Source organism: Macaca mulatta, chromosome 8, assembly GCF_049350105.2.
Source record: "Macaca mulatta isolate MMU2019108-1 chromosome 8, T2T-MMU8v2.0, whole genome shotgun sequence".
NCBI lineage: Eukaryota > Metazoa > Chordata > Mammalia > Primates > Cercopithecidae > Macaca > Macaca mulatta.
In genome coordinates, this window is record NC_133413.1 from 41,515,842 (window position 1) to 41,539,364 (window position 23,523).

Sequence of the window (23,523 nt, forward strand, 5' to 3'; positions counted from 1 at the left end):
TCAGCTCTCATTTGTGGGACAGTTGGGCTGACCCTGTCGACTCACCATGCGTTGGTGATCATCTTGTTCCGGGCTATCACCACTGTTCTTAACCTAGGTACTGGATACCCACCCCTATTAAGGAAACTTTTCTTAAGAAAACCTTAACCTGAGACCTTTCTCTTTTTTAATTTAAGGATCTTACTTTTTATTTCTATAGATTTAGGGGGTACAAGTGCAGTTTTGGTCACTTCTGGGCTTTTAGTTTACCCATGACCCAAATAGAGTACATTGTACCCAAAAGGTGTTTTCTTGTCCCTTACGCTCCTCCCACCTTCCCACCTTTCCAAGTCTCCAGTGCCTACTGTTCCACTCTCCATGCCCCTCTGTACATGATTTGTTGATGTTACAGGTAGGCAGCTGCTACCCAAGATAAAGTCCTGCACACTAATATAGTTTCCTTTAGCCACATCTTGTTAAATATGAATGTCTCCATTACTGTCAAGGAAAAGAAAGACTCTCTTGTGTATTTTGCTCAAGCCCATAGCTACGCCTCTGAATTATATGGCTTGCTGGACCTGTCAACTCAGTAATCGTCCTGGCAAAAACCATTAGTTATTACTCTGAACACTTTAGAAATAGATTTCCTCTCACAGGAAATAATAATTTCCCCCCACTACAAAATGCTGCTGAGAAAAAAAATCAGACATAAATAAATGAAGGTGTACACCTCAAACATATCTAAAGATTCGATGCAATATATTTCAGGAGATCAGTCTACTTTGTTTTTGGTACCAACTGAAAAAAAAGTCAGAAATTTACAATAAAATTCAAAGGGCCCAAAATACTCAAGACAACTATGAACCAGAAAAACAGTGTGAAGAATATGCAATAAAATATCTCAAAAGTTAATAAGAAATGTGTATTTGTCCTGTGTCCAAGTGTTCTCATTGTTCAATTCCCACCTGTGAGTGAGAACATGAGGTGTTTGGTTTTCTGTCCTTGAGATAGTTTGCTCAGAATGATGGTGAACATCACACACTGGGGCTTGTTGTGGGGTGGGAGTGGGGGAGGGACAGCATTAGGAGATACACCTAATGTAAATGCCGAGTTAATGGGTGCAGCACAGCAACATGGCACATGTATACATATGTAACAAATCTGCACATTGTGAACATGTACCCTAGAACTTAAAGTATAATAATAAAAAAAAGAAATGTGTATTTATCAAGATAGTGTACTATTGGTACAAGAGGAACAAAAGCAGAAACATGCACATATGTTCACTTGATTGATGATCAAGGGTATGATTCAGTGTAATAAAGAAAGGACAGTCTTCAAATAAATTGTGAATATTTAATTTAATAACTGTATGTGTATATATGTGTGTATACACACACACACATAAACTACAAACTGATTGCATATCTAAATGAAAATGATAAAAGGTATGCCAAATATCTTGAGAAAAACAGAGCAACACACATTAAGTCCTATGTGTTATCTGTAAGTATTTGCTGCATGGCAAATACTTAGAGGCTTAAAACAATGGGTCATTTATTATTTTATGTTTTCTTTGGGTCAGGAATGCAGGTGTGGCTTACATGGCCAATTATGGCTTAAGATCTCCCACACAGTATTGTTAAGATGAAGCTCTCCTGGTTCTGAGTGCTGTTTAATTCATGAATTATACTGTGCTTCAATAAACTGCTATATTTCTCTAAAGTTTTTCTTTTCACAAATGGAAGATATCTCTAAAAAAAGAACCAAATGGAAATTTTAAAGATATCAAATATTGCAATGAAAAATTAACTGGATCTCTTAATAAAAGGAAATATTAGTGGTCTTGAAATATAATAGTCAAATATATCCATATCAAAGCATGGAGTGAAAACTGAAGAGAAAAAAAAAAAGAGCTTCCATGAAGAAAGAGCAAAACTTTCACTAGTCAAACAAAAACATATTACGAAGCTGAAATAATGCAGTTTTCAATGGAAACACATTAATGTTTTAAGTAAATTGTTTACATAAAAATTATATTGAAGAAAGTGTAAGAATATGAAAGACATTTAACATATCAATCAGCATGAGAATATATAAATAAATAGAAAGGAAAAAGGTGGGGCATGGTGGCTCATGTTTGTAATCCCAGCACTTTGAGAGGCCGAGGCAGGTGGATAACCTGAGGTCAGAAGTTTGAGACTAGCCTGGCGAACATGGTGAAATCCTGTCTCTACTAAAAATACAAAAATTAGCTGGTGTGGTGGCAGGTACCTGTAATCCCAGCTACTCCAGAGGCTGAGGCAGGAGAATCGCTTGAACCCAGGAGCCGGAGGTTATAGTGAGCTGAGATCACACCACTGCACTCAAGCCTGGGCAACAAGAGCGAAACTCCGACTCCAAAAAAAAAGAAAAAAAAAAAAGGAGAAAATACAAATAAAATAAACCTTTCACAGGAAAGGACAGACATTTCACAGCAAAGAAAACTTACAGGGTTAGTAAAACTTTGAAGATATAATCAATGTTACCAGCAATTAAGGAAAGTCTAATTGAAACCACAAAGAGATAATATTTTACACAAATACACTGGCAAAAATGACAAAGTCTGGCAATATTATGTGCTAAATAGGGTATAAAATAAACAACCTGTTATACAGTAAACAGCCATTGGATGTGTTAATTAGCACATTTATTTTGAAATAAATTTCCCATTGCCAAGGGATCATCCACCCACTTGATCACCCAGAAATTCTACATCTAAGTGTGTAGCCAGAAGATGCTTATGTACATCAAGAGTTAAATACAAGACATAATAAAACTCTTCAGAATGCGAGGGGGAAAAAAACCTATGAGCACTCCAACTGCTCATAAATAGAAAAAATCAGTAATTGTATATTTCCATACATACTGGATTATTACACAAAAAGTGAATAAATTAGTTGTGTCACACAAAATTACATGGATATTGTTAGTAATATAGGGGATGAAGAAAACAGTCCCAGAATATTAGGCTACATTTTTTAAATGGTCTAAAATTCAAAGCTAATAAAAACTATGCTCAAATTATAAAATGATATTGTTAAATTAAAAATATGGATAGAATTTACTTTTTGGATAGAGAAAAGGGTGAAAAATTAGGAATAGTTGGGCCATGGATGTATCATTATTGTATCATGTATATTATCATAAATGACAATGAACCAAAGACTATAATTAGTTTAATTCTTTGGAAGCAAGTTAACATAAATGAAATTGCTACAGATGCAAGTACTAAAATTAGGAGGTAAGAAAATAAATGAAAACACACATGTAACAACTTAGCCACCAATGTAGTCACTTTGGTGGAATGTAAGGGATGATTAGATGATGATATTATTGATGCTACTGATGTGTGAGGTACTAAAAAGCGATATTGCTACCATTGCTTCTAAAATGATAAAAATCTGTTTTTTAAATTGATGTCACACTTACCCGGGGCTTAGACTCTAAACATTTCAAATTTAGGATAAGTCAGTTATTGCATGCCCCATATCTCTCTATCTTATATTTGAAAAAATAGTAAATATTTTTTAAAAATTTCCTCCTTATATATATCATATCTATATCTATAGACTCCATAAAAAATAAACACAAAACATAATGAAAGAACAAATCTTTGGATAACCTGTAAGCTTTGCCACTAACCTTTCTATAGCCACAATCACACTGCTCTGTAGGTTCCAAAATTCCATTGCCACAAGTTGCAGATTTTTGGTAAGTCATTTCTGAAATTGTTTTATCCTGAAAACATTTAAGTTCAGGCTGCAGAACTATCTGTTTAAATTCATCCATGCTGCAACTGCTAAAAAACTTCATACCATGGGATCGTCTAAAATTAAATTGTACTTCTTAGATAAATGTACTAAAAGAATCAAAGTAATACTCCTCAACAAAGTACTACGAATTCTGAACTACTTCAATTAGAGAAGAGCCAAAAGGAGAAGAGGGTGCTTTTATTTTTAATACAGGTGATAAGCAAAAAATAAATTATTTTGTATTGTAATTTGATATGATAGACACTGAGAGAGTAAAGAAAGTTAAAATGGTAATGCACTTAATAATATTTGGTACACAATAAGCTCCATTTGGGTATATCCTATTATCGTCAACATTAAGAAACAAAATTTGGTTGATTGCACTAATGAAAAATCATAGTTACTTGTTCTTTGTTAAAATTAATCAAAAAAGTTATTCCAATACTTAGGTATGTAAATTGTACAAATTCTAGATTCCTTTTACTTTGTTTTAATTTTTGTATTTCTACACATTTAAGTATACTGCTTAATGTGTAATTTTGTGTAATTTTGTAATAATCTCAAACTTAAAAGAAATAATGCAAATATAGCCCCCAAAATAAATTTTGTTTTCTGAAACAGATAAGAGGCCAACAATGTGTTCTGCGAACACTAGATACATCTATATAGTTCTTACATAGAAATGGGTTATTCTACCTCAGCACTCTGGACCCTTCAAAATCATAAAATAAAGATGTATTATTAATATCTAATCCTTGAACTCCATTCAGATTTTCCCAAACATCACAGTCCTAGCATTTTATAGCAAAAGAATCCAGTTCAGAATCAAGCATTGCAAAATTCTCATGTCTTCTTAGTTCTCACATCTCCTTAGTTTAGTTGCTTTTCAAACTGCTTACTACCTAGGTACTATTTCATCTGATGACGCTGAACAGTTTTTCAATTAATGCAAGTAGACTATTGTAAGGTAATCATTAGCATCCACTTTTTCTCTAAATAATATCATTGAATGTAGAACTGTTAAGCACATTTTCTACAACATTCTATACTTTCTTTAATGTCTTAAATAAGCATATTTGTATCTAAAAAAATTTCTTAAATTATATTGCAAGAGGTTCTACATCAAGGAATACTAGAAATATTTCTTAAGAGAAAACATAGAGTTGATAAAAACAACTCCTTACATCGCATCAGGATTCATTATGCATGTAGGTCCTGGACAGTAACAATTGTAGATATCATCATATGTCAATCCCAGATTAATTCCAAGCAACTGTGCCATAACAACTGAAAAGGCCTCTACAGTGATTTTCTTTGGATACTAAATAGAAACAAACAAACAAAAACTCAGATTTATTGCCTAAGATTTTTTTGTTCATTTCTTTGATCTTGTCAAATGTTTCTGGCCACACTGCATAAATGCAAGTGCAAATTTTAAAAACTGCTATTTATTTACTTAGAAATAAATTATTTCTAACTATTTACTTAGAAATAAAAATATGTACAATTTTCTATTCCTTTTGAGTGACAATATGTTTAATCAAAATGGCATTGACCTAAAATAAGAATAATTCAATCATATATTTTTATGACGTACTATTCAATTTAATTTCAGCAAATTTCAGAAAACATTCTGAGAAGTGGGAAGATTATTTTAGTAACTACAATATTTCTCAAGAGAACACTTGGAAAAGATATACAGATTTTGGAGAGTTGAACTGGCAATCAGTTTTGACCTCAGAAACAATTTGCGAAGAGTCAATTAATTTTTTAAAGTAGAATAATATAATATCTTACCAGTAGCATTTCTACAAACTTCCAGAAACCTTGTCATTACCTCTATATTTTTTCCTATTTCTGAACATCATATAGTGAAAATAATACCACATATAGTCTTCTAGTAAGGGTTTCTCTCACCACAAATTTAAGGATTTTCCACATCTTACTGTGGTTTATTATTTAAATCACTGGGTAGTATTCCGTTGTATGGATGTTCTAAAGTTTGCTCATCCATTCACCTGTTAAAGGATATCTAAGCTACTTCCAATCTGTGACAATTATGAATAAAGCTAAAAACACATATGTGAAATTTTTTTGGTGGATAAAAGTTTTTAACTCATTTAGGTAAATACTAAGGAGGATGATTGCTGGATCATATAGCAAGGGTAAGTTGAGTATTGTAAGAAACTGTGAAACTGTTATCCACAGTGGATATCATTCACATTTCTGTCAATAATAAATGACAGTTCCTGTTGGTCTCACAGAATTTGGTGCTTCCCATTTTTAATGTTGACTGTGACTGGTAAGCTACTTTCTTGTCTTTTTCCTGATCTAAGTAGTAACGTGTTATTTACTCAAAATATGTTGTTTCCTGGTTTTTTTTTTTTTTGGATGCTCTCTTTAAGTTAAATAAGTTCCCCTGTATTTTTAGTTTGCTGAGTGTTTATTGTAAATAGTCTCAGATTTGTTTTTTCTGAATCTACTACTAGAATCATATAATTTTTCTTTTTTAGTCTATTAATATAATGGAGGACATTATTTTATATTCATATGATAAACCAACCATGCATATCTGGGATAAATCACATATATATGTACATTATTGCTATATATATGTATGTTACATACATTATACACACACTTTTGTCGCCCAGGGCTGAAGTGCAATGGCGCGATCTTGGCTCACCATAGCCTCTGCCTTCTGGATTTAAGCCATTCTCCTGCCTCAGCCTCCCGAGTAGCTGGGATTTTAGGCATGCACCACTATGCCACCATGCCCGGCTAACTTTTTAAATTTTAGTAGAGATGAGGTTTCACCATGTTGGCCAGGCTGGTTTTGAACTCCTGACCTCAGGGGATCCACCCACCTCGGCCTCCCAAAGGGCTTGGATTACAGACGTGAGCCACTGCACCCGGCTCTGGTTTTAATTTCACATAGCTGAAAGAGGTACTGAAGTAGAAAAACCACTGACACAATCCCTCGTCAATCTTGTGGCAGCAGTGGCATGGTGCAAAGAGCATTTCTTTGTGCTGGTGAGAGGAGAGTGCAGCAATTGTGAGGCATTGAACTCAGTGCTGCACTGTTATAGCAGAAAACAAAACTGGGCCAAACTCAGCTGATGCCCACCTATGGAAGGAGTATTCAAACCAGCCCTAGCCAGAGAGGAATTGCTGATCTCAGTGGTTGGAACTTGAGTTCCTACAAGACTCACCACCATGGGCTAAAGTGCTCTAGGGCCCTAAATAAACTTGAAAGGCAGTCTAGGCCACAAGGACTGCAATTCTAGGTGAATCCTAGTGCTGAACTGGGTCCAGAGCCAGTAGACTGGGGGCACATGGCCTATTGAGATACCAGCTGGTGTGACTAAGGGAGTGCTGGCATCACCTCATCCCTAACCCCAGGCTGCAGAGCTCACAGCTCCAAAAGAGACCCCTTCCCTCTGCTTGAGGAGGGGAACGGAAAGAGTAGGGAAGGCTTTGTCTTGCATTTTGGATGCCAGCTCAGCCACAGCAGGATAGGGCACCAGTCAGAGTCCTGAGGACCACTTTTTAGGCCTTAGTTCCTGGATATCATTTCCAGAAGGAACCACTGCCTTGAAGGGATGGACCCAGTCCTGAAAAACATCATCACCTGCTAACTGAAGAGTCTTTGAGACCTGAATAACCAGCAGTGATACCCAGGGAGTGTGCCATGGGTGTTGGGTGAGCCTGTGAGACTTGCTGGCTTTGGGTGAGACTACATTCTCAGCTGTGGTGGCAACAGGGCAAGACTCCTTTGCTTGAGAAAAGTGGAGGGAAAAGTAAAGGGAACTTTGTCTTGCACGTTATGTAGCACCTCAGCCACAGGGCAGCAGACCACCAAGCAGGCTCTCCGGGTCCCTGATTCATTTCTGGACCTGCCCAAGGCCAGAGGAGAGCCCAGTGCCCTGAAGGATGAGTCCCAGGTCAGGCAGCATTCACCACCAGCTGACTGAAGAGCCCTTGGGCATTAAGGGAACATTAGCAGTAGTCTGGCAGTGCTCTCCATGGGCCTGTGTTGGTGACGGCAATGGGGTGACGCTCCTCACCCAGTTTGTCCATACATGACAAACAATATGCTCCTGAATAACCAGTGGGTCAATGAAGAAATTAAGATGGATATTGAAAAATTTCTTTAAACAAATAATAATGGAAAAATGACATACCAAAACCTGTGGGATATAGTAAAAGCAGTATGAAGAGGGAAATTTATAAGTATGCACACCAAAAAAGAAGTAAAACTTCAAGTAAACAACCTAATTTGTGTCTTAAAGAACCAGAAAAGCAAGAGCAAACCAAATCCATAATTAGTAGAAGAAAAGAAATACTAAAGATCAGAGCAGAAACAAATGAAATTGAAATGAAGAAAATAATATAAAAGATCAAAGAAACAAAAAGTGGTCTTTTGAAAAGTTAAACTAAATTGACAGACCTTTAGCCAGACTAAGAAAAAAAAAAAAAAGAGAGAGAAGATCCAAATAAATAAAATCAGAGATGAAAAAGGAGACATTACCACTGATACCACAGAAATTCAAAGGATCATTAGTGGCTACTATGAGCAACTATATGCCAATAAAATGAAAATCTAGAAGAAATGGACATATTCCTAGAAACATACAACCTACCAAGATTGGACCATGAAGAAATCCAAATCCTGAACAGACCAATAACAAGTAACAGATCGAAGTGATAATAAAATGCCTTCCTGGAGAGAAAAGGCCAGGACTTGATCGCTGCACTGCTGAATTCTACAAAACATTTACGAAGAACTAATACCAATCTTACTCAAACAATTCTGAAAACCAGAGTAGAAAGGAATACTACCAAACTCATTCTATGAGGCTAGTACTACCTTGATACCAAAACCAAAGACACATTGAAAAAAGAAACCTACAGGCCAATATCTCTGATGAATATTAACCCAAAATTTCTTAACAAAATACTAGCAAACCAGATTAAACAGTGCATTAAAAAGATAATTCTTCATGTCCAAGTGTGGTTTATCCCTGGGATGCAAGGATGGTTGAACAGATGCAAATCAATCAATGTGCTACATCTTATCAATGGAAATCAAGGACAAAAACCATGTGATTATTTCAACTGATGTTGAAAAAGCCTTTGATCAACTTCAAAATCTCTTCGTGATAAAAATACTCAAAAGCGGGGGTGCACCCAAGATGGCTAAATAGGAACAGCTCCAGCCTCCAGCTCACAGCGTTAGTGACACAGAAGACAGGTGATTTCTGCATTTTCAACTGAGGTACCGGGATCATCTCACTGGGGAGTGCCGGACAATCGGTGCTGGTCAGCTGGTGCAGCCCGAACAGTGAGAGCTGAAGCAGGGCGAGGCATTGCCTCACCTGGGAAGTGCAAGGGGGAAGAGAATCCGTTTTCCTAGCCAAGGGAAACTGAGACACACAACACCTGGAAAATCGGGTAACTCCCACCCTGATACTGCGCTTTACCAAGGGTCTTAGCAAATGGCACACCAGGATATAATATCCCACAGCTAGCCCGGAGGGTCCCACAACAACGGAGCCTCCCTCATTGCTAGCACAGCAGTCTGAGATCTAACTGCAAGGCGGCAGTGAGGCTGGGGAAGGGGTGGCAGCCATTGCTGAGGTTTAAGTGGGTAAACAAAGCCACTGGGAAGTTTGAATTGGGTGGAGCCCACTGCAGCTCAAGGAGGCCGGCCTGCCTCTGTAGACTCGTCCTCTGGGAACAGGGCATAGCTAAACAAAAAGCAGCAGAAACCTCAGAAGAGGTAAATGCCCCTGTCTGACACTTTGGATCTCCCAGCATGGAGGTTGAGATCTGAGAACAGACAGACTGTCTGCTAAAATGGGTCCCTGACCCCTGAGTAGCCTAACTGGGAGACATCCCCCACTAGGTACAGACTGACACCTCACACCTCACACAGTGGGGTACACCCCTGAGACAAAACTTCCAGAGCAAAAATCAGACAGCAACACTCACTGTTCAGTAATATTCTATCTTCTGCAGCCTCTGCTGCTGATACCCAGGCAAACAGGGTCTGGAGTGGACAACAGGCAAACTCCAACAGACCTACAGCTGAGGGTCCTGACTGTTAGAAGGAAAACTAACAAACAGAAAGGATACCCACACCAAAACCCCATCAGTACATCATCATCATCAAAGACTAGAGGCAGATAAAACCACAAAGATGGGGAAAAAGCAGGGCAGAAAAGCTGGAAATTCAAAAACTCAGAGCGCATCTCCCCCTCAAAGGAATGCAGCTCATCACCAGCAATGGAACAAAGCTGGACAGAGAATGACTTTGAGGAGCTGAGAGAAGAAGGCTTCAGTCCATCAAACTTCTCAGAGCTAAAGGAGGAACTACATTACCAGCACAAAGAAACTAAAAACCTTGAAAAAAGAATGGATGAACAGATAACTAGAATAATCAATGCAGAGAAGACCTTAAAAGAACTGATAGAGATGAAAACCATAACAGGAGAAGTACGTGACAAATGCACAAGCTTCAGTAACCGACTCGATCAACTGAAAGAAAGAGTATCAACGATTGAAGATCAAATGAATGAAATGAAGCAAGAAGAGAAGTGTGGAGAAAAAAGAGTAAAAAGAAATGAATAAAGCCTCCAAGAAGTATGGGATTATGTGAAAAGACCAAATCTACGTCTGATTGGTGTGCCTGAAAGTGAGGGGGAAAATGGAACCAAGTTGGAAAACACTCTTCAGGATATCATCCAGGAGAACTTCCCCAACCTAGTAAGGCAGGCCAACATCCAAATTCACGAAATACAGACAATGCCACAAAGATACTCCTCGAGAAGAGCAACTCCAAGACACATAACTGTCAGATTCACCAAAGTTGAAATGAAGGAAAAAATCTTAAGGGCAGCCAGAGAGAAAGGTCGGGTTACCCACAAAGGGAAGCCCATCAGACTAACAGCAGATTTCTCGGCAGAAACTCTCTAAGCCAGAAGAGAGTGGGGGCCAATATTCAACATTCTTAAAAAAAAGAATTTTAAACCCAGAATTTCATATCCAGCCAAACTAAGTTTCATAAGTGAAGGAGAAATAACATCCTTCACAGACCAGCAAATGCTTAGAGATTTTGTCACCACCAGGCCTGCCCTACAAGAGATCCTGAAGGAAGCACTAAGCATGGAAAGGAACAACAGGTACTAACCATTGCAAAAACATGTCAAAATGTAAAGTCCATCAATGCTAGGAAAAAACTGCATCAACTAGCAAGCAAAATAACTAGCTAATATCATAATGACAGGATCAAGTTCACACATAACAATATTAACCTTGAATGTAAATGGACTAAATGCTCCAATTAAAAGACACAGACTAGCAAAGTGGATAAAGAGTCAAGACCCATCAGTTTGCTGTATTCAGGAGCCCCATCTCACATGCAGAGACACACATAGGCTCAGAATAAAGGGATGCAGGAAGATCTACCAAGCAAATGGAAAACAAAAATAGCAGGGTTGCATTCCTAGTCTCTGATAAAACAGACTTTAAACCATCAAAGATCAAAAGAGACAAAGAAGGCCATTACATAATGGTAAAGGGATCAATTCAACAGGAAGAGCTAACTATCCTAAATATATATGCACCCAATACAGGAGCACCCAGATTCATAAAGCAAGTCCTTAGAGACTTACAAAGAGACTTAGACTCCCATACAATAATAACGGGAGACTTTAACACCCCACTGTCAACATTAGACAGATCAATGAGACAGAAAGTTAACAAGGATATCCAGGAATTGAACTCAACTCTCCACCAAGCGGACCTAATAGACATCTACAGAACTCTCCACCCCAAATCAACAGAATATACATTCTTCTCAGCACCACATCACACTTATTCCAAAATTGACCACATCATTGGAAGTAAAGCACTCCTCAGCAAATGTAAAAGAACAGAAATGATAACAAACTGTCCCTCAGACCACAGTACAATAAAACTAGAACTCAGGGCTAAGAAACTCAATCAAAACCGCTCAACTACATGGAAACTGAATAACCTGCTCCTGAATGACTACTGGGTACATAACGAAATGAAGGCAGAAATAAAGATGTTCTTTGAAAGCAATGAGAACAAAGATACAACATACCAGAATCTCTGGGACACATTTAAGGAGTGTGTAGACAGAAATTTATAGCACTAAATGCCCACCAGAGAAAGCAGGAAAGATCTAAAATTGACACCCTAGCATCGCAATTAAAAGAACTAGAGAAGCAAGAGCAAACACATTCAGAAGCTAGCAGAAGGTGAGAAATAACTATGATCAGAGCAGAACTGAAGGAGATAGAGACCCAAAAAACCCTCAAAAAAATCAATGAATCCAGGAGTTGGTTTTTTGAAAAGATCAACAAAATTGATAGACCATTAGCAAGACTAATAAAGAAGAAAAGAGAAGAGAATCAAATAGACGCAATAAAAAATGATAAAGGGGATATCACCACCGACCCCACAGAAATACAAACTACCATCAGAGAATACTATAAACACATCTATGCAAATAAACTAGAAAACCTAGAAGAAATGGGTAATTTCCTGGACGCTTACACTCTCCCAAGACTAAACCAGGAAGAAGTTGAATCCCTGAATAGACCAATAGCAGGCTCTGAAATTGAGGCAATAATCAATAGCCTACCAACCAAAAAGTGTCGAGGACCAGATGGATTCACAGCCGAATTCTACAGAGGTACAAGGAGGAGTTGGTACCATTCCTTCTGAAACTATTCCAATCAATAGAAAAAGAGGGAATCCTCCTTAACTCATTTTACGAGGCCAACATCATCCTGATACCAAATCCTGACAGAGATACAACACAAAAAAGAGATTTTTAGACGAATATCCCTGATGAATGTCACTGCAAAAATCCTCAATAAAATACTGGCAAACAGAATCCAGCAGCACATCAAAAAGCTTATCCACCATGATCAAGTGGGCTTCATCCCTGGGATGCAAGGCTGGTTCAACATACGCAAATCAATAAACGTCATCCAGCATATAAACAGAACCAAAGACAAAAACCACATGATTATCTCAATAGATGCCCTTCATGCTAAAAACTCTCAATAAATTTGGTATTGATAGAATGTATCTCAAAATAATAAGAGCTATTTATGACAAACCCACAGCCAATATCATACTGAATGAGCAAAAACTGGAAGCATTCCCTTTGAAAACTGGCACAAGACAGGGATGCCCTCTCTCACCACTCCTATTTGACATAGTGTTGGAAGTTCTGGCTAGGGCAATCAGGCAAGAGAAAGAAATAAAGGGTATTCACTTAGGAAAAGAAGTCAAATTGTCCCTGTTTGCAGATGACATGATTGTATATTTAGAAAACCCCATCATCTCGGTCCAAAATCTCCTTAAGTTGATAAGAAACTTCAGCAAAGTCTCAGGATACAAAATCAATGTGCAAAAATCACAAGCATCTTACATACCAGTAACAGAAAACAGAGAGCCAAATCATGAATGAACTTCCATTCCCAATAGCTTCAAAGAGAATAAAATACCTAGGAATCCAATTTACAAGGGATGTGAAGGACCTCTTCAAGGAGAACTACAAACCACTGCTCAGTGAAAGGAAAGAGGACACAAATAAATGGAAGAACATACCGTGCTCATGGATAGGAAGAATCAATATCGTGAAAATGGCCATACCACCCAAGGCAATTTATAGATTCAACGCCATCCCCATTAAGCTACCAATGACTTTCTTCACAGAATTGGAGAAAACTGCTTTAAAGTTCATATGGAACCAGAAAAGACCCCGCATTGCCAAGACTATCCTAAGCCAAAAGAACAAAGCTAGAGGCATCACGCTGCCTGACTTCAAACTGTACTACAAGGTTACAGTAACCACAACAGCATGGTACCGGTACCAAAACAGAGATATAGACCAATGGAACAGAACAGAGTCCTCAGAAATAATACCACACATCTACAGCCATCTGATCTTTGATAATCCTGACAAAAACAAGAAATGGGGAAAGGATTCCCTATTTAATAAATGATGCTGGGAAAAGTGGCTAGCCATAAGTAGAAAGTTGAAATTGGATCCTTTCCTTACTTGTTATATGAAAATTAATTCAAGATTGACTAGAGACTTAAATGTTAGACCTAAAACCATAAAAACCCTAGAAGAAAACCTAGGTAATATCATTCAGGACATAGGCATGGGCAAGGACTTCATGTCTAAAACACCAAAAGCAATGGCAACAAAAGCCAAAATTGACAAATGGGATCTCATTAAACTAAAGAGCTTCTGCACAGCAAAACAAACTACCATCAGAGTGAACAGGCAACCTACAGAATGGGAGAAAATTTTTGCAATCTACTCATCTGACAAAGGACTAATATCCAGAACCTACAAAGAACTCAAACAAATTTACAAGAAAAAAACAAACAACCCCATCAAAAAGTGGGCAAAGGATATGAACAGACTTTCCCAAAAGAAGACATTCATACAGCCAACAGACACATGAAAAAATGCTCATCATCACTGGCCATCAGAGAAATGCAAATCAAAACCACAATGAGATACCATCTCACACCAGTTAGAATGGCAATCATTAAAAAGTCAGGAAACAACAGATGCTGGAGAGGATGTGGAGAAATAGGAACACTTTTACACTGTTGGTGGGACTGTAAACTAGTTCAACCATTGTGGAAAACAGTGTGGTGATTCCTCAAGGATCTAGAACTAGAAATACCATTTGACCCATCCATCCCGTTACTGGGTATATACTCAAAGGATTATAAGTCATGCTGCTATAAAGACACATGCACATGTATGTTTATTGTGGCACTATTCACAACAGCAAGGACTTGGAGTCTACCCAAATGTCCATCAGTAACAGACTGGATTAAGAAAATGGGGCACATATACACCATGGAATACTATGCAGCCATTAAAAAGGATGAGTTCGTGTCCCTTGTAGGGATATGGATGCAGCTGGAAACCATCATTCTCAGCAAACTATGCCAAGAACAGAAAACCAAATACCGCATGTTCTCACTCATAGGTGGGAATTGAGCAATGAGAACACTTGGACACAGGAAGGGAAGCATCACACACTGGGTCCTATTGTGGGGAGTGGGTCGGGGGGAGCATTAGGAGATATACCTAATGTAAATGATGAATTAACGGGTGCAGCACACCACCATGGCACATGTATACATATGTAACATACCTGCACGTTGTGCACATGTACCCTAGAACTTAAAGTATAATAATAATAAAAAAATACTCAAAAGCTGGTGTAGAAGAAGCAGGCCTCAAAATGATAAAAGCCATATATGACAGACCCACAGTTAGTACCATGCTCACTGAGGAAAAACTGAAAGCCTTTCCTCTGTGATCTGGAATATGAAAAGGACACTCACTTTCTCCACAATTATTCAACATAGTACTGAAAGTCCTAGCTAAAGCAATCAGACAAGAAATAAAGGGCATCCAAATTGAAAAATGAAAAGTCAAATTATCCATGTTTGAAGATGATATAATCTTATATTTGAGAAAACCTAAAGATTCCATGAAAAAACTATTAGAATTGATAAACAAATTCAGTAAATTTGTAGGATACAAAATCGACAAACAAAAAATCAGTAGCATTTCTATGTACCAACAGAAAATAATCTGGAAAATAACATTTTAAATGTGATAACATTTTCAATAGCCACCAATAAAATTAAATACCTAGAAATTAACCAAAGAAGTGAAAGATCTCAGTAAGGGAAACTACAAAGTATAAAACGCTGATGTAAGCAATTGAAGGTTGGGCGCGGTGGCTCACGCCTGTAATCCCAGCACTTTGGGAGGCTGAGGCCGGCGGATTACCAGGTCAGGAGATCAAGACCATCCTGGCTAACACGGTGAAACCCCATCTCTACTAAAAATACAAAAAAATTAGCTGGGCGGGGTGGCGGGCGCCTGTAGTCCCACCTACTGGGAGGCTGAGGCAGGAGAATGGCGTGAACCCGGGAGGCGGAGCTTGCAGTGAGCCGAGATCGCGCCACCACACTCCAGCCTGGGCGACAAAGAGAGACTCCGTCTCAAAAAAAATAAAAAAATAAAAATAAAAAAGACAAGGAGGTCTCAGGCAGCCATGCCACAAAAGCCAATAGTCATTTATAATGGGCCAGGCGCGGTGGCTCACGCCTGTGATACCAGCACTTTGGGAGGCAGAGGCAGGCGGATCACGAGGTCAGGAGATCGAGACCATCCTGCCTAACACGGTGAAACCCCGTCTCTACTAAAAAATACAAAAAACTAGCCGGGTGAGGTGGGAGCGCCTGTAGTCCCAGCTACTCGGGAGGCTGAGGCAGGAGAATGGCGTGAACCTGGGAGGTGGAGCTTGCAGTGAGCTGAGATCAGGCCAATGCACTCCAGCCTGGACTACAAAGTGAGACTCAGTCTCAAAAAAAAAAAAAAAAGAAAAAAGAAAAAAGAAAAGAAATTGAAGTGGAAAGAAAAAAATGAAAAGGTATTCCATGTTTATGGCTTGGAATAATCCATATTGCTAAAATGCCCATACTACCCAAAACAATCTCCAGATTCAATGCAAACCCTCTCAAAATACCGATGACATGATTCACAGAAATAGAAAAAAAAATCCGACAATATATATGGAACCACAGAAGTCCCAGAATAGGCAAAGCCAAAATAACAAAGTTGGGGGAATTACATTACCTGACTACAAATTATGCTACATAGCTACAGTAACCAAAATAGCATGGTACTGGCATAAAAGCAGATATTTAGACCAATCGAACAGAATAGAGGACCCAGAAACAAATCCACACAGCTACAGTGAACTCATTTTTGACAAAGGTGCCAAGAACATACATTGGGGAGAAAACAGTCTCTTCAATAAATGGTGCTAGGAAAACTGGATATCCATGGGCAGAAAAATTAAACTAGACTCCTATCTCCCACCATACACAAAATTCAAATAAAAATGAATTAAAGTCTTAAATCTAAAACCTCAAACTATTTAACTACTAAAAAATTTAGAGAAATTAGAGAAATTCATGAAAGGATGAATCCGTTCATGGATTAAAGTATAAACAGGCTATCCTAAGAATGAGACTGGTGACTTTATAAGAAGAGGTGCCACGTGATGCCCTGTGTCACCTTGCAGCATTTTCATCAGCCACAAGCACTCACCAGATGTGGCCCCTTTACCTTAGACTTTGCAACTTCCACAACTATAAGGAATAAATTTCTCTAAAATTACACAGTTTAAGGTATTCTGTAATAAGAGATAGAAAATTGATTGTTAAGACAGTATTTATCCAAAAGTAATAGAATCAGAATATCCAGGAGATATATGTGCTTCCGTGTTTATTGCAGCATTATATACAGTAGCCAAGATATGGAAATAACCTAGACATCCATTGTCAGATGACAGGATAAAGAAAATGTGGTATATACTTACAATTAAATACATTTCAGTCATCAAAACAATGGAAATTCTGTCACGTGCTACAACATAGATTAACATTGAAGAGATTATGTTAAGTGAAATAAACCAGTCACAGAAAGAACATACTGTATGACTGCACTTATATGAGGAATATGAAGTTGTCGAATTGATGGAAACAGAAAGTTAAATGGTGGTTTCCAGGTGGTTAATGGGTATAGAGTTTCAGTTTTTTTTTAAAAAAATGTTCCAGAGATTTGTTTCACAACAGTGGGAATATACTTAACACTACTAAACTGTACTTTTGAAAATGGCTAGAGTTATACATTTTATGTTACCTGTTTTCACTCCCAGCAAGAAACCTCTTGAAAAATTACATTTGATTTCCCAAATCTAAAAATACAGTTTTCAAAGATTTATCAAAACAGTGTGAGAGATTACCAGAGCAATTCCTGTTGCAAACTTTGGATCGCATGCCATTCCATGATATGTTGCTCCCACATAAGTAGAATGGTTCCTATAACTGAATAATGAAATTTTTCTTGTGGATATGTGTATTTCAAAATAGCAGTAACTTACTCACATTTTATGAGTTGGATTTCTATATAAAGGTATGCTTTCTCCAAAACACAGAAATTACATATAATGTCTTATGCTTTCAGTCATTAAGATTTGGGTATCCCCTATAGTTCATACAAAGTTAAGTCCTAAAAGTTGTTTAACATTATCTAATACACAGCCCAAAACCTAGCAGTGCCTGATTCTTTCAAAAAATTAATCATCACTGGAAGGATATAATTAATTCCATGATATAAAAGTCAAAAGTGTTTATTGCTGTAATTTGTATATAGTAAACTAACTCCAAAAGTGTGAAGTAAGGTAGGACTGAAAGCGATAGAGATAAAATATGCATCAGATGTACGAAGAGAAAGAGAAGTAGGGTGTAGAAACTATCCTTACATATTTATATTGTAATATTTCTCTGCAATCCTAGAGACTCTTTATTCCAATACATTGATAAATATATTACACATATTGCTTAAGGTCTTTAAATTGGGTTTTTGATTTTTGCACATGAAGTAATCAAGTTAGTAAAATAAAAATATGTAAAGACTTTTGAAAGATACAGACCAAGTAGGTAAATAGCTATATCTTAGGTCAGTATAGAAATACCAGAACGAAACCACAGGGAGAATAAAGTAGTCTGTTTTAGTTTTTTATTAATATTTCATATTGTAAGAAGCATTTTATGCAATTATTGCATTCAATGAATTAACTTATATTTATGTAATGTTAAAGTGATCGTTTCAATTATTTACCAGTGAGAAGGTCTTTACAGAGAGGTATCATGTTTTTATCACAAGACTTTCCATTTTTCAGCTTATTACATTTCTATAAGTAAACAGTCTACTATGAGCTACTATGATTTAATTAGTGTCTTACATGGTTATTAGAATCTTAATATTTTACAGTTTGCCAACACAGTCTTGAGATAGCTTTTTAATAATTTTTGTTATATAAAATTTATATATAATTATGATAGCTAAGATAATTTGATCAAACCTTTCTAAATATGAATAAAGTACTTACATTAATAAGTATGTCATATCATGAGACCTTTGAAACAAAAGTTTTTGTTTCCAAAGCAAAAATCGCTGCAGTATTTCATCAGCATGACCACTTGTTGAAATCTTATTTTGATCTGACCAGATCTCCAAGGAAGACAGCATAACTGTTATATTAAGCTGGGAAAACATCTGAGAACAGAAATTACGTGTTTTACAATTTTGGGTAACCATAAATATGACATTACTTCTCAATATCTAATGCTAATATATTTAATTTACTATTTTTTGAAGATAAAATCATTGGTGGATAAAACTAGTGGTTGGGCTACATTTACATTTTTACTTTTTGTTAAAACGTAAATGCTATATATATGTACACAAACACAAACAATTTTACTTCATTAATTGCTATATTACTTACTTAAATATAAAATATAAATACTCACAGTATTGATAAGACCAAAGATTTGGAAAACTTTCTCAACTGCAACTGCCACTGCAGAGCCCATATAATCATACTGAAAGACAAATTTTGTTTCTTAATCATTAGTAAAAACAACTAACTATCACATTTTAAGTGGATTTAAATATAAACGTAAAAGTAACTCAGTGGTCAATTGAAGAGGCCCTAAATAGAATTAAAATATATCACAGCTTACCAGGTTTTAAACATCGGCCTAGTATTTTATAAATTAATCAATGATATTAAAATGAGGTAATTGTGATTATCTTCCTCTTTACAGATAAAGAAATTCAAAGTCAAAGTATTAAGGTATGAAGAGTGAATAACCTACTGGTTAGCCCGGTGTGGTGGCCGGCGCCTGTAATCCAAGTAGCTAGCTTTTAAAAAATTTAATTAATTAGTTAATTTAAAATTTCAATTTGTATATTGTTGTTTTTTATTGTCTTTGTCATTTATTTACTGTTTAGTCTGTTGATATTTTGTGATTATATATCAATCAATTGTATATCAAAATATCAATTTTGTGACTATATATCAATTACATATCAGTATATCAGTTGTGTTTATATATCAATAATCACAAGATATCAACAGACCAAACACTAGATGACAAAGACAATGAAAAAACAACTATATACAAATTAAAAATTTAAAGGACCCATAAAATATAAGTACATAGAAATATTAAAAATCAAAGGATAAAAACACATCATCTAACATCAGGAAAATACTACAAAAGAAAAAATATGTTATGTGATAATTATATTAACTAACAATACATTGATAAGAACAAAACTTAAGGGCAAAAAATGGACATGCTTATTGCAACGTATTAACAAAATAATTCATCAGGGAGATGGAGACTTTTAAAATTTGCTTATAACTAAAAACGTGGCTGCAAAATATATAAAACAAGATTTAACACAATTAAAAATAGAAGTTGACTACCATACTGAGATATTTTACATAGGTCTCTTAATAACAAATAGATTAAGAGGACAAATTAATAGGAAAGATACCCAAGACTTTAAAAACCCAAAGGAATGTTGGATAAAATATACATACATAGAAGCTTATATACCACAATGAGAATATGTATTTTTTTTCAAATACAAGTAAAAGTTTTATGCACATTGATTCATATTAACCAATATCAGGCCATAGAACACATCTTTGAATAAGAAACAGAGTGTCACTTAAATCACATTATCTGAATACAATGCAACTAAGTTATAGTGGACTTGATAAAAATATTTTAAAAATGCTATTTTTAATGAAATGAATACCTCTGTTGTGGTTATATGAGATAATAGGCTTATTCTAGTTAAATACACACTAAAGAATGTAAGAGTAAAGCTTCATGATGAGCTTTACAAGTTACTTTCAAATGTAAACATAGAGTGCACAAGTGATAATGGGATACAATATTAATAAAGTGAGAAAAGAGAATAAGGGTCCTTTTTGTATTATTTTATTCTTGTAACTTTTCTGAAAGTTTCAAATTATTTCCAAAAGAAATGTTTAAAAAGTGAAGATGAAATAAAGACAATTTCAGATGAAAAGAAACTGAGGAGAATCCAGCAGGCTAAAGAGGAATATCATACATTAAGACCTACTAGAAGATATGAAAAGCTCTGCAAGTGAAAAATGTGTGTGTGTGTGTGTGTGTGTGTGTATATATATATATTTTCATATATATTCATATATATGAAATACTTTTGAAATATATATGAAATACATATGTATGAATATTTATGAATACATATTCATATATATAATACTTTTTATTTCCTTAATTTCTTTTTAAAATAATTGAATATTTAATTTTTAAAAATCTATTTTTCAGTTTATAACACATGGAGAGGTAAAATATTTAAAAACAGAATCATAATGACTTACTAGGGTTAAATGAAATTTTACTGCTCTGAGGCTCTTACATTATTAATGAAGTGGTATAACATTAATTCTAGATCATGATAAGTAAAGAATACTAATCAGAATCCCTAGGGAAACCACTAAGGTTGGAGACTGGAAAGAGAAGCATAGCAAAAAATAAAAATAAAAATAAAAAAAATAAAGGTTAAATATAACCCATTGATCCAAGTGTAGGAAGGAAGAAACAAATAAGCAAATAATTGATGCAATGTAAGAACACTAATAGTAAAGTATTATTTAACCTACATCCATAGTTATCAATTCTTTTGAGAAAAAAATCAACATTCTATGATTCTTCCCATTTTTAAGATACAGAACTTCTATCAGAGATGGTAAGCGACTATAAAACATAAAGTAATCTTCTGAGGGATAATATTTAATAACAAAGATTTCCAACTGAGTAATAAAATAACTCACTTAAAAATAGAAATAGATTGAAGAATTTCAATCAACAATTGGAGTGGATCTAAAAGTATCTGCAGCTAGATATGCTACAATAGATTAGAGTGTAGTGGAACCCTTCCACATGAAGTTTATACATTACTGGGAAAATTGATATCGATTTAGAAATCAATATATAAATATTGATCCCCCATGTCTCTGTAAAGACAAGTGAAAACATTTCTTTATCTCCTGTTAGACTGAGACACACATTCAAACAGATTAAAATATATCTGCATTGAAAACGTTGAGAGTTTTTTATTCATATTCTCTCTAAATTTCAACAAAAGCAAAGATATAATAAACATACTGATATTGCATACCATGGCTTTATCCATAATGATTTGTATTTTCAGAGTTCTTTTCGATAGCATGGCACCTGAATTTATCTGTGAAATAGAGGACATGAATTAAATAACACATTTTCAAAATTTTTACATTGCAGTTGTCATGCACAATACATATACACACACACTCATAAGTGAGATATAGAATATCCATCCATTTAGCTACCCATCTATCTATATGCAGATGGATGATAGATATACAGACATAGATACACGAATATAGATATAAGTAATAACACAAGAGGATGGGTACACACTTAGCAGGTGGGATTCCAACTACAAATTTTACAAGAAAATCAGAAGCATTTTACTTTATGTTATTGATAATTAGAATTGTCAAAAAGTCACTGAAATGAGGAAAAAATCCCATACTTCCTTCCCCTTTTAACATTACTATGTACTCTGTAGCACATCACTCCCTCACCAATCTTCAAAGTAAACTAACATCCATAAACATTTCCCCAAACGTTGCCTTTATTTTCTTACTATTTTTGTACTTTTACTTCTTTATGTTAACTTTATTGGGGTTTACATTCAATAAAATATGTCCATTTTAAGTATAAACTTATATTATTAGTGAGTAACGTATACACCATCACAATTTATAAATTGGTATTTAGAACAATTGGAAGAATTACATCAAAATATTAAGAGCACTATCTTTAAACAATGAGGTTTCACACAATTTCTACAATTTCTAGTGTATTATCTTGCCTCCTTTTCACTTTTACATTTTCTATCAAAATAACACTTTTAAATAAAAAAAAAATGCATGTGCCAAAAAACTTATAAAGCAATTTGATCAAATTGGTAATAATTTTCTTAGTAAGATACAAAATCAATATAAAAATAGCTGTATGTCAATAAAAATCCCCGCAATTAAGGAAACAGGTTATGATGCTTTAGAATTATGTGTGTTTATAACGATTACATTTTCTAAATATCTGAATAAACAAATACATGTTTTAAACAAATATCCTACAACTGAACTTTTTAATATAATAAATATCTGTTTAAATTTTTTCTCCAAATGTGTCAAATTTCAGAATTTCACTGTGAATAATCTTATCAACAGTAAGACCAATGAAGAACTCATAAATGAGAATACTCACATCTGATTTGACAAGAATCCTGTAGGACTGATCTATATATTGAGCCACAGGGTAATTTTCTTGAAAGGAGAAATGACCAATAGCATCATTTTTTATTCGATAAACTACATGCTCATATGTAGGTGAAGATTCCAATGGTTCAATACCATAACTAATATTATCTAACTGCAATAATCCTCTGGATATTCAAATACAAAAAAGGAATAAAAATGTTATTGATATATTTGAATACACTTTATGCTAGTGAGAGTTTTTTTCTGAATACATTTTATGCTTGCCAGCCTGGGATAGAGAAAAAGAGAATAGAAAAAAAGATCAAAAGAATATGTAAAAAAGAAAAGTATTTAAGAAGATAAAGTTTATATTTCTCTGTGTTTATTCTGCCCTTCAGGAAGTTTCTGGAAATTAAAGGCTCACATAAAAT

The 23,523-nt window shown here is 35.4% G+C and overlaps 1 protein-coding gene across 1 annotated transcript in view; it reads right to left on the reverse strand.

Moving 5' to 3' along the window:
• The window catches only part of LOC707094 (A disintegrin and metallopeptidase domain 3-like), an 83,771-nt gene that overhangs the window by 37,316 nt on the left and 22,932 nt on the right, over positions 1-23,523 (reverse strand). The window contains exons 6-12 of the mRNA XM_015145215.3: positions 23,100-23,277; positions 21,964-22,029; positions 19,248-19,319; positions 18,824-18,990; positions 17,675-17,756; positions 4,958-5,094; positions 3,664-3,847 (exon numbers count right to left, since the gene is read on the reverse strand). Of these exons, the coding sequence (XP_015000701.2) occupies positions 3,664-3,847; positions 4,958-5,094; positions 17,675-17,756; positions 18,824-18,990; positions 19,248-19,319; positions 21,964-22,029; positions 23,100-23,277 (886 nt within the window). The remainder of the gene's footprint in view (positions 1-3,663; positions 3,848-4,957; positions 5,095-17,674; positions 17,757-18,823; positions 18,991-19,247; positions 19,320-21,963; positions 22,030-23,099; positions 23,278-23,523) is intronic.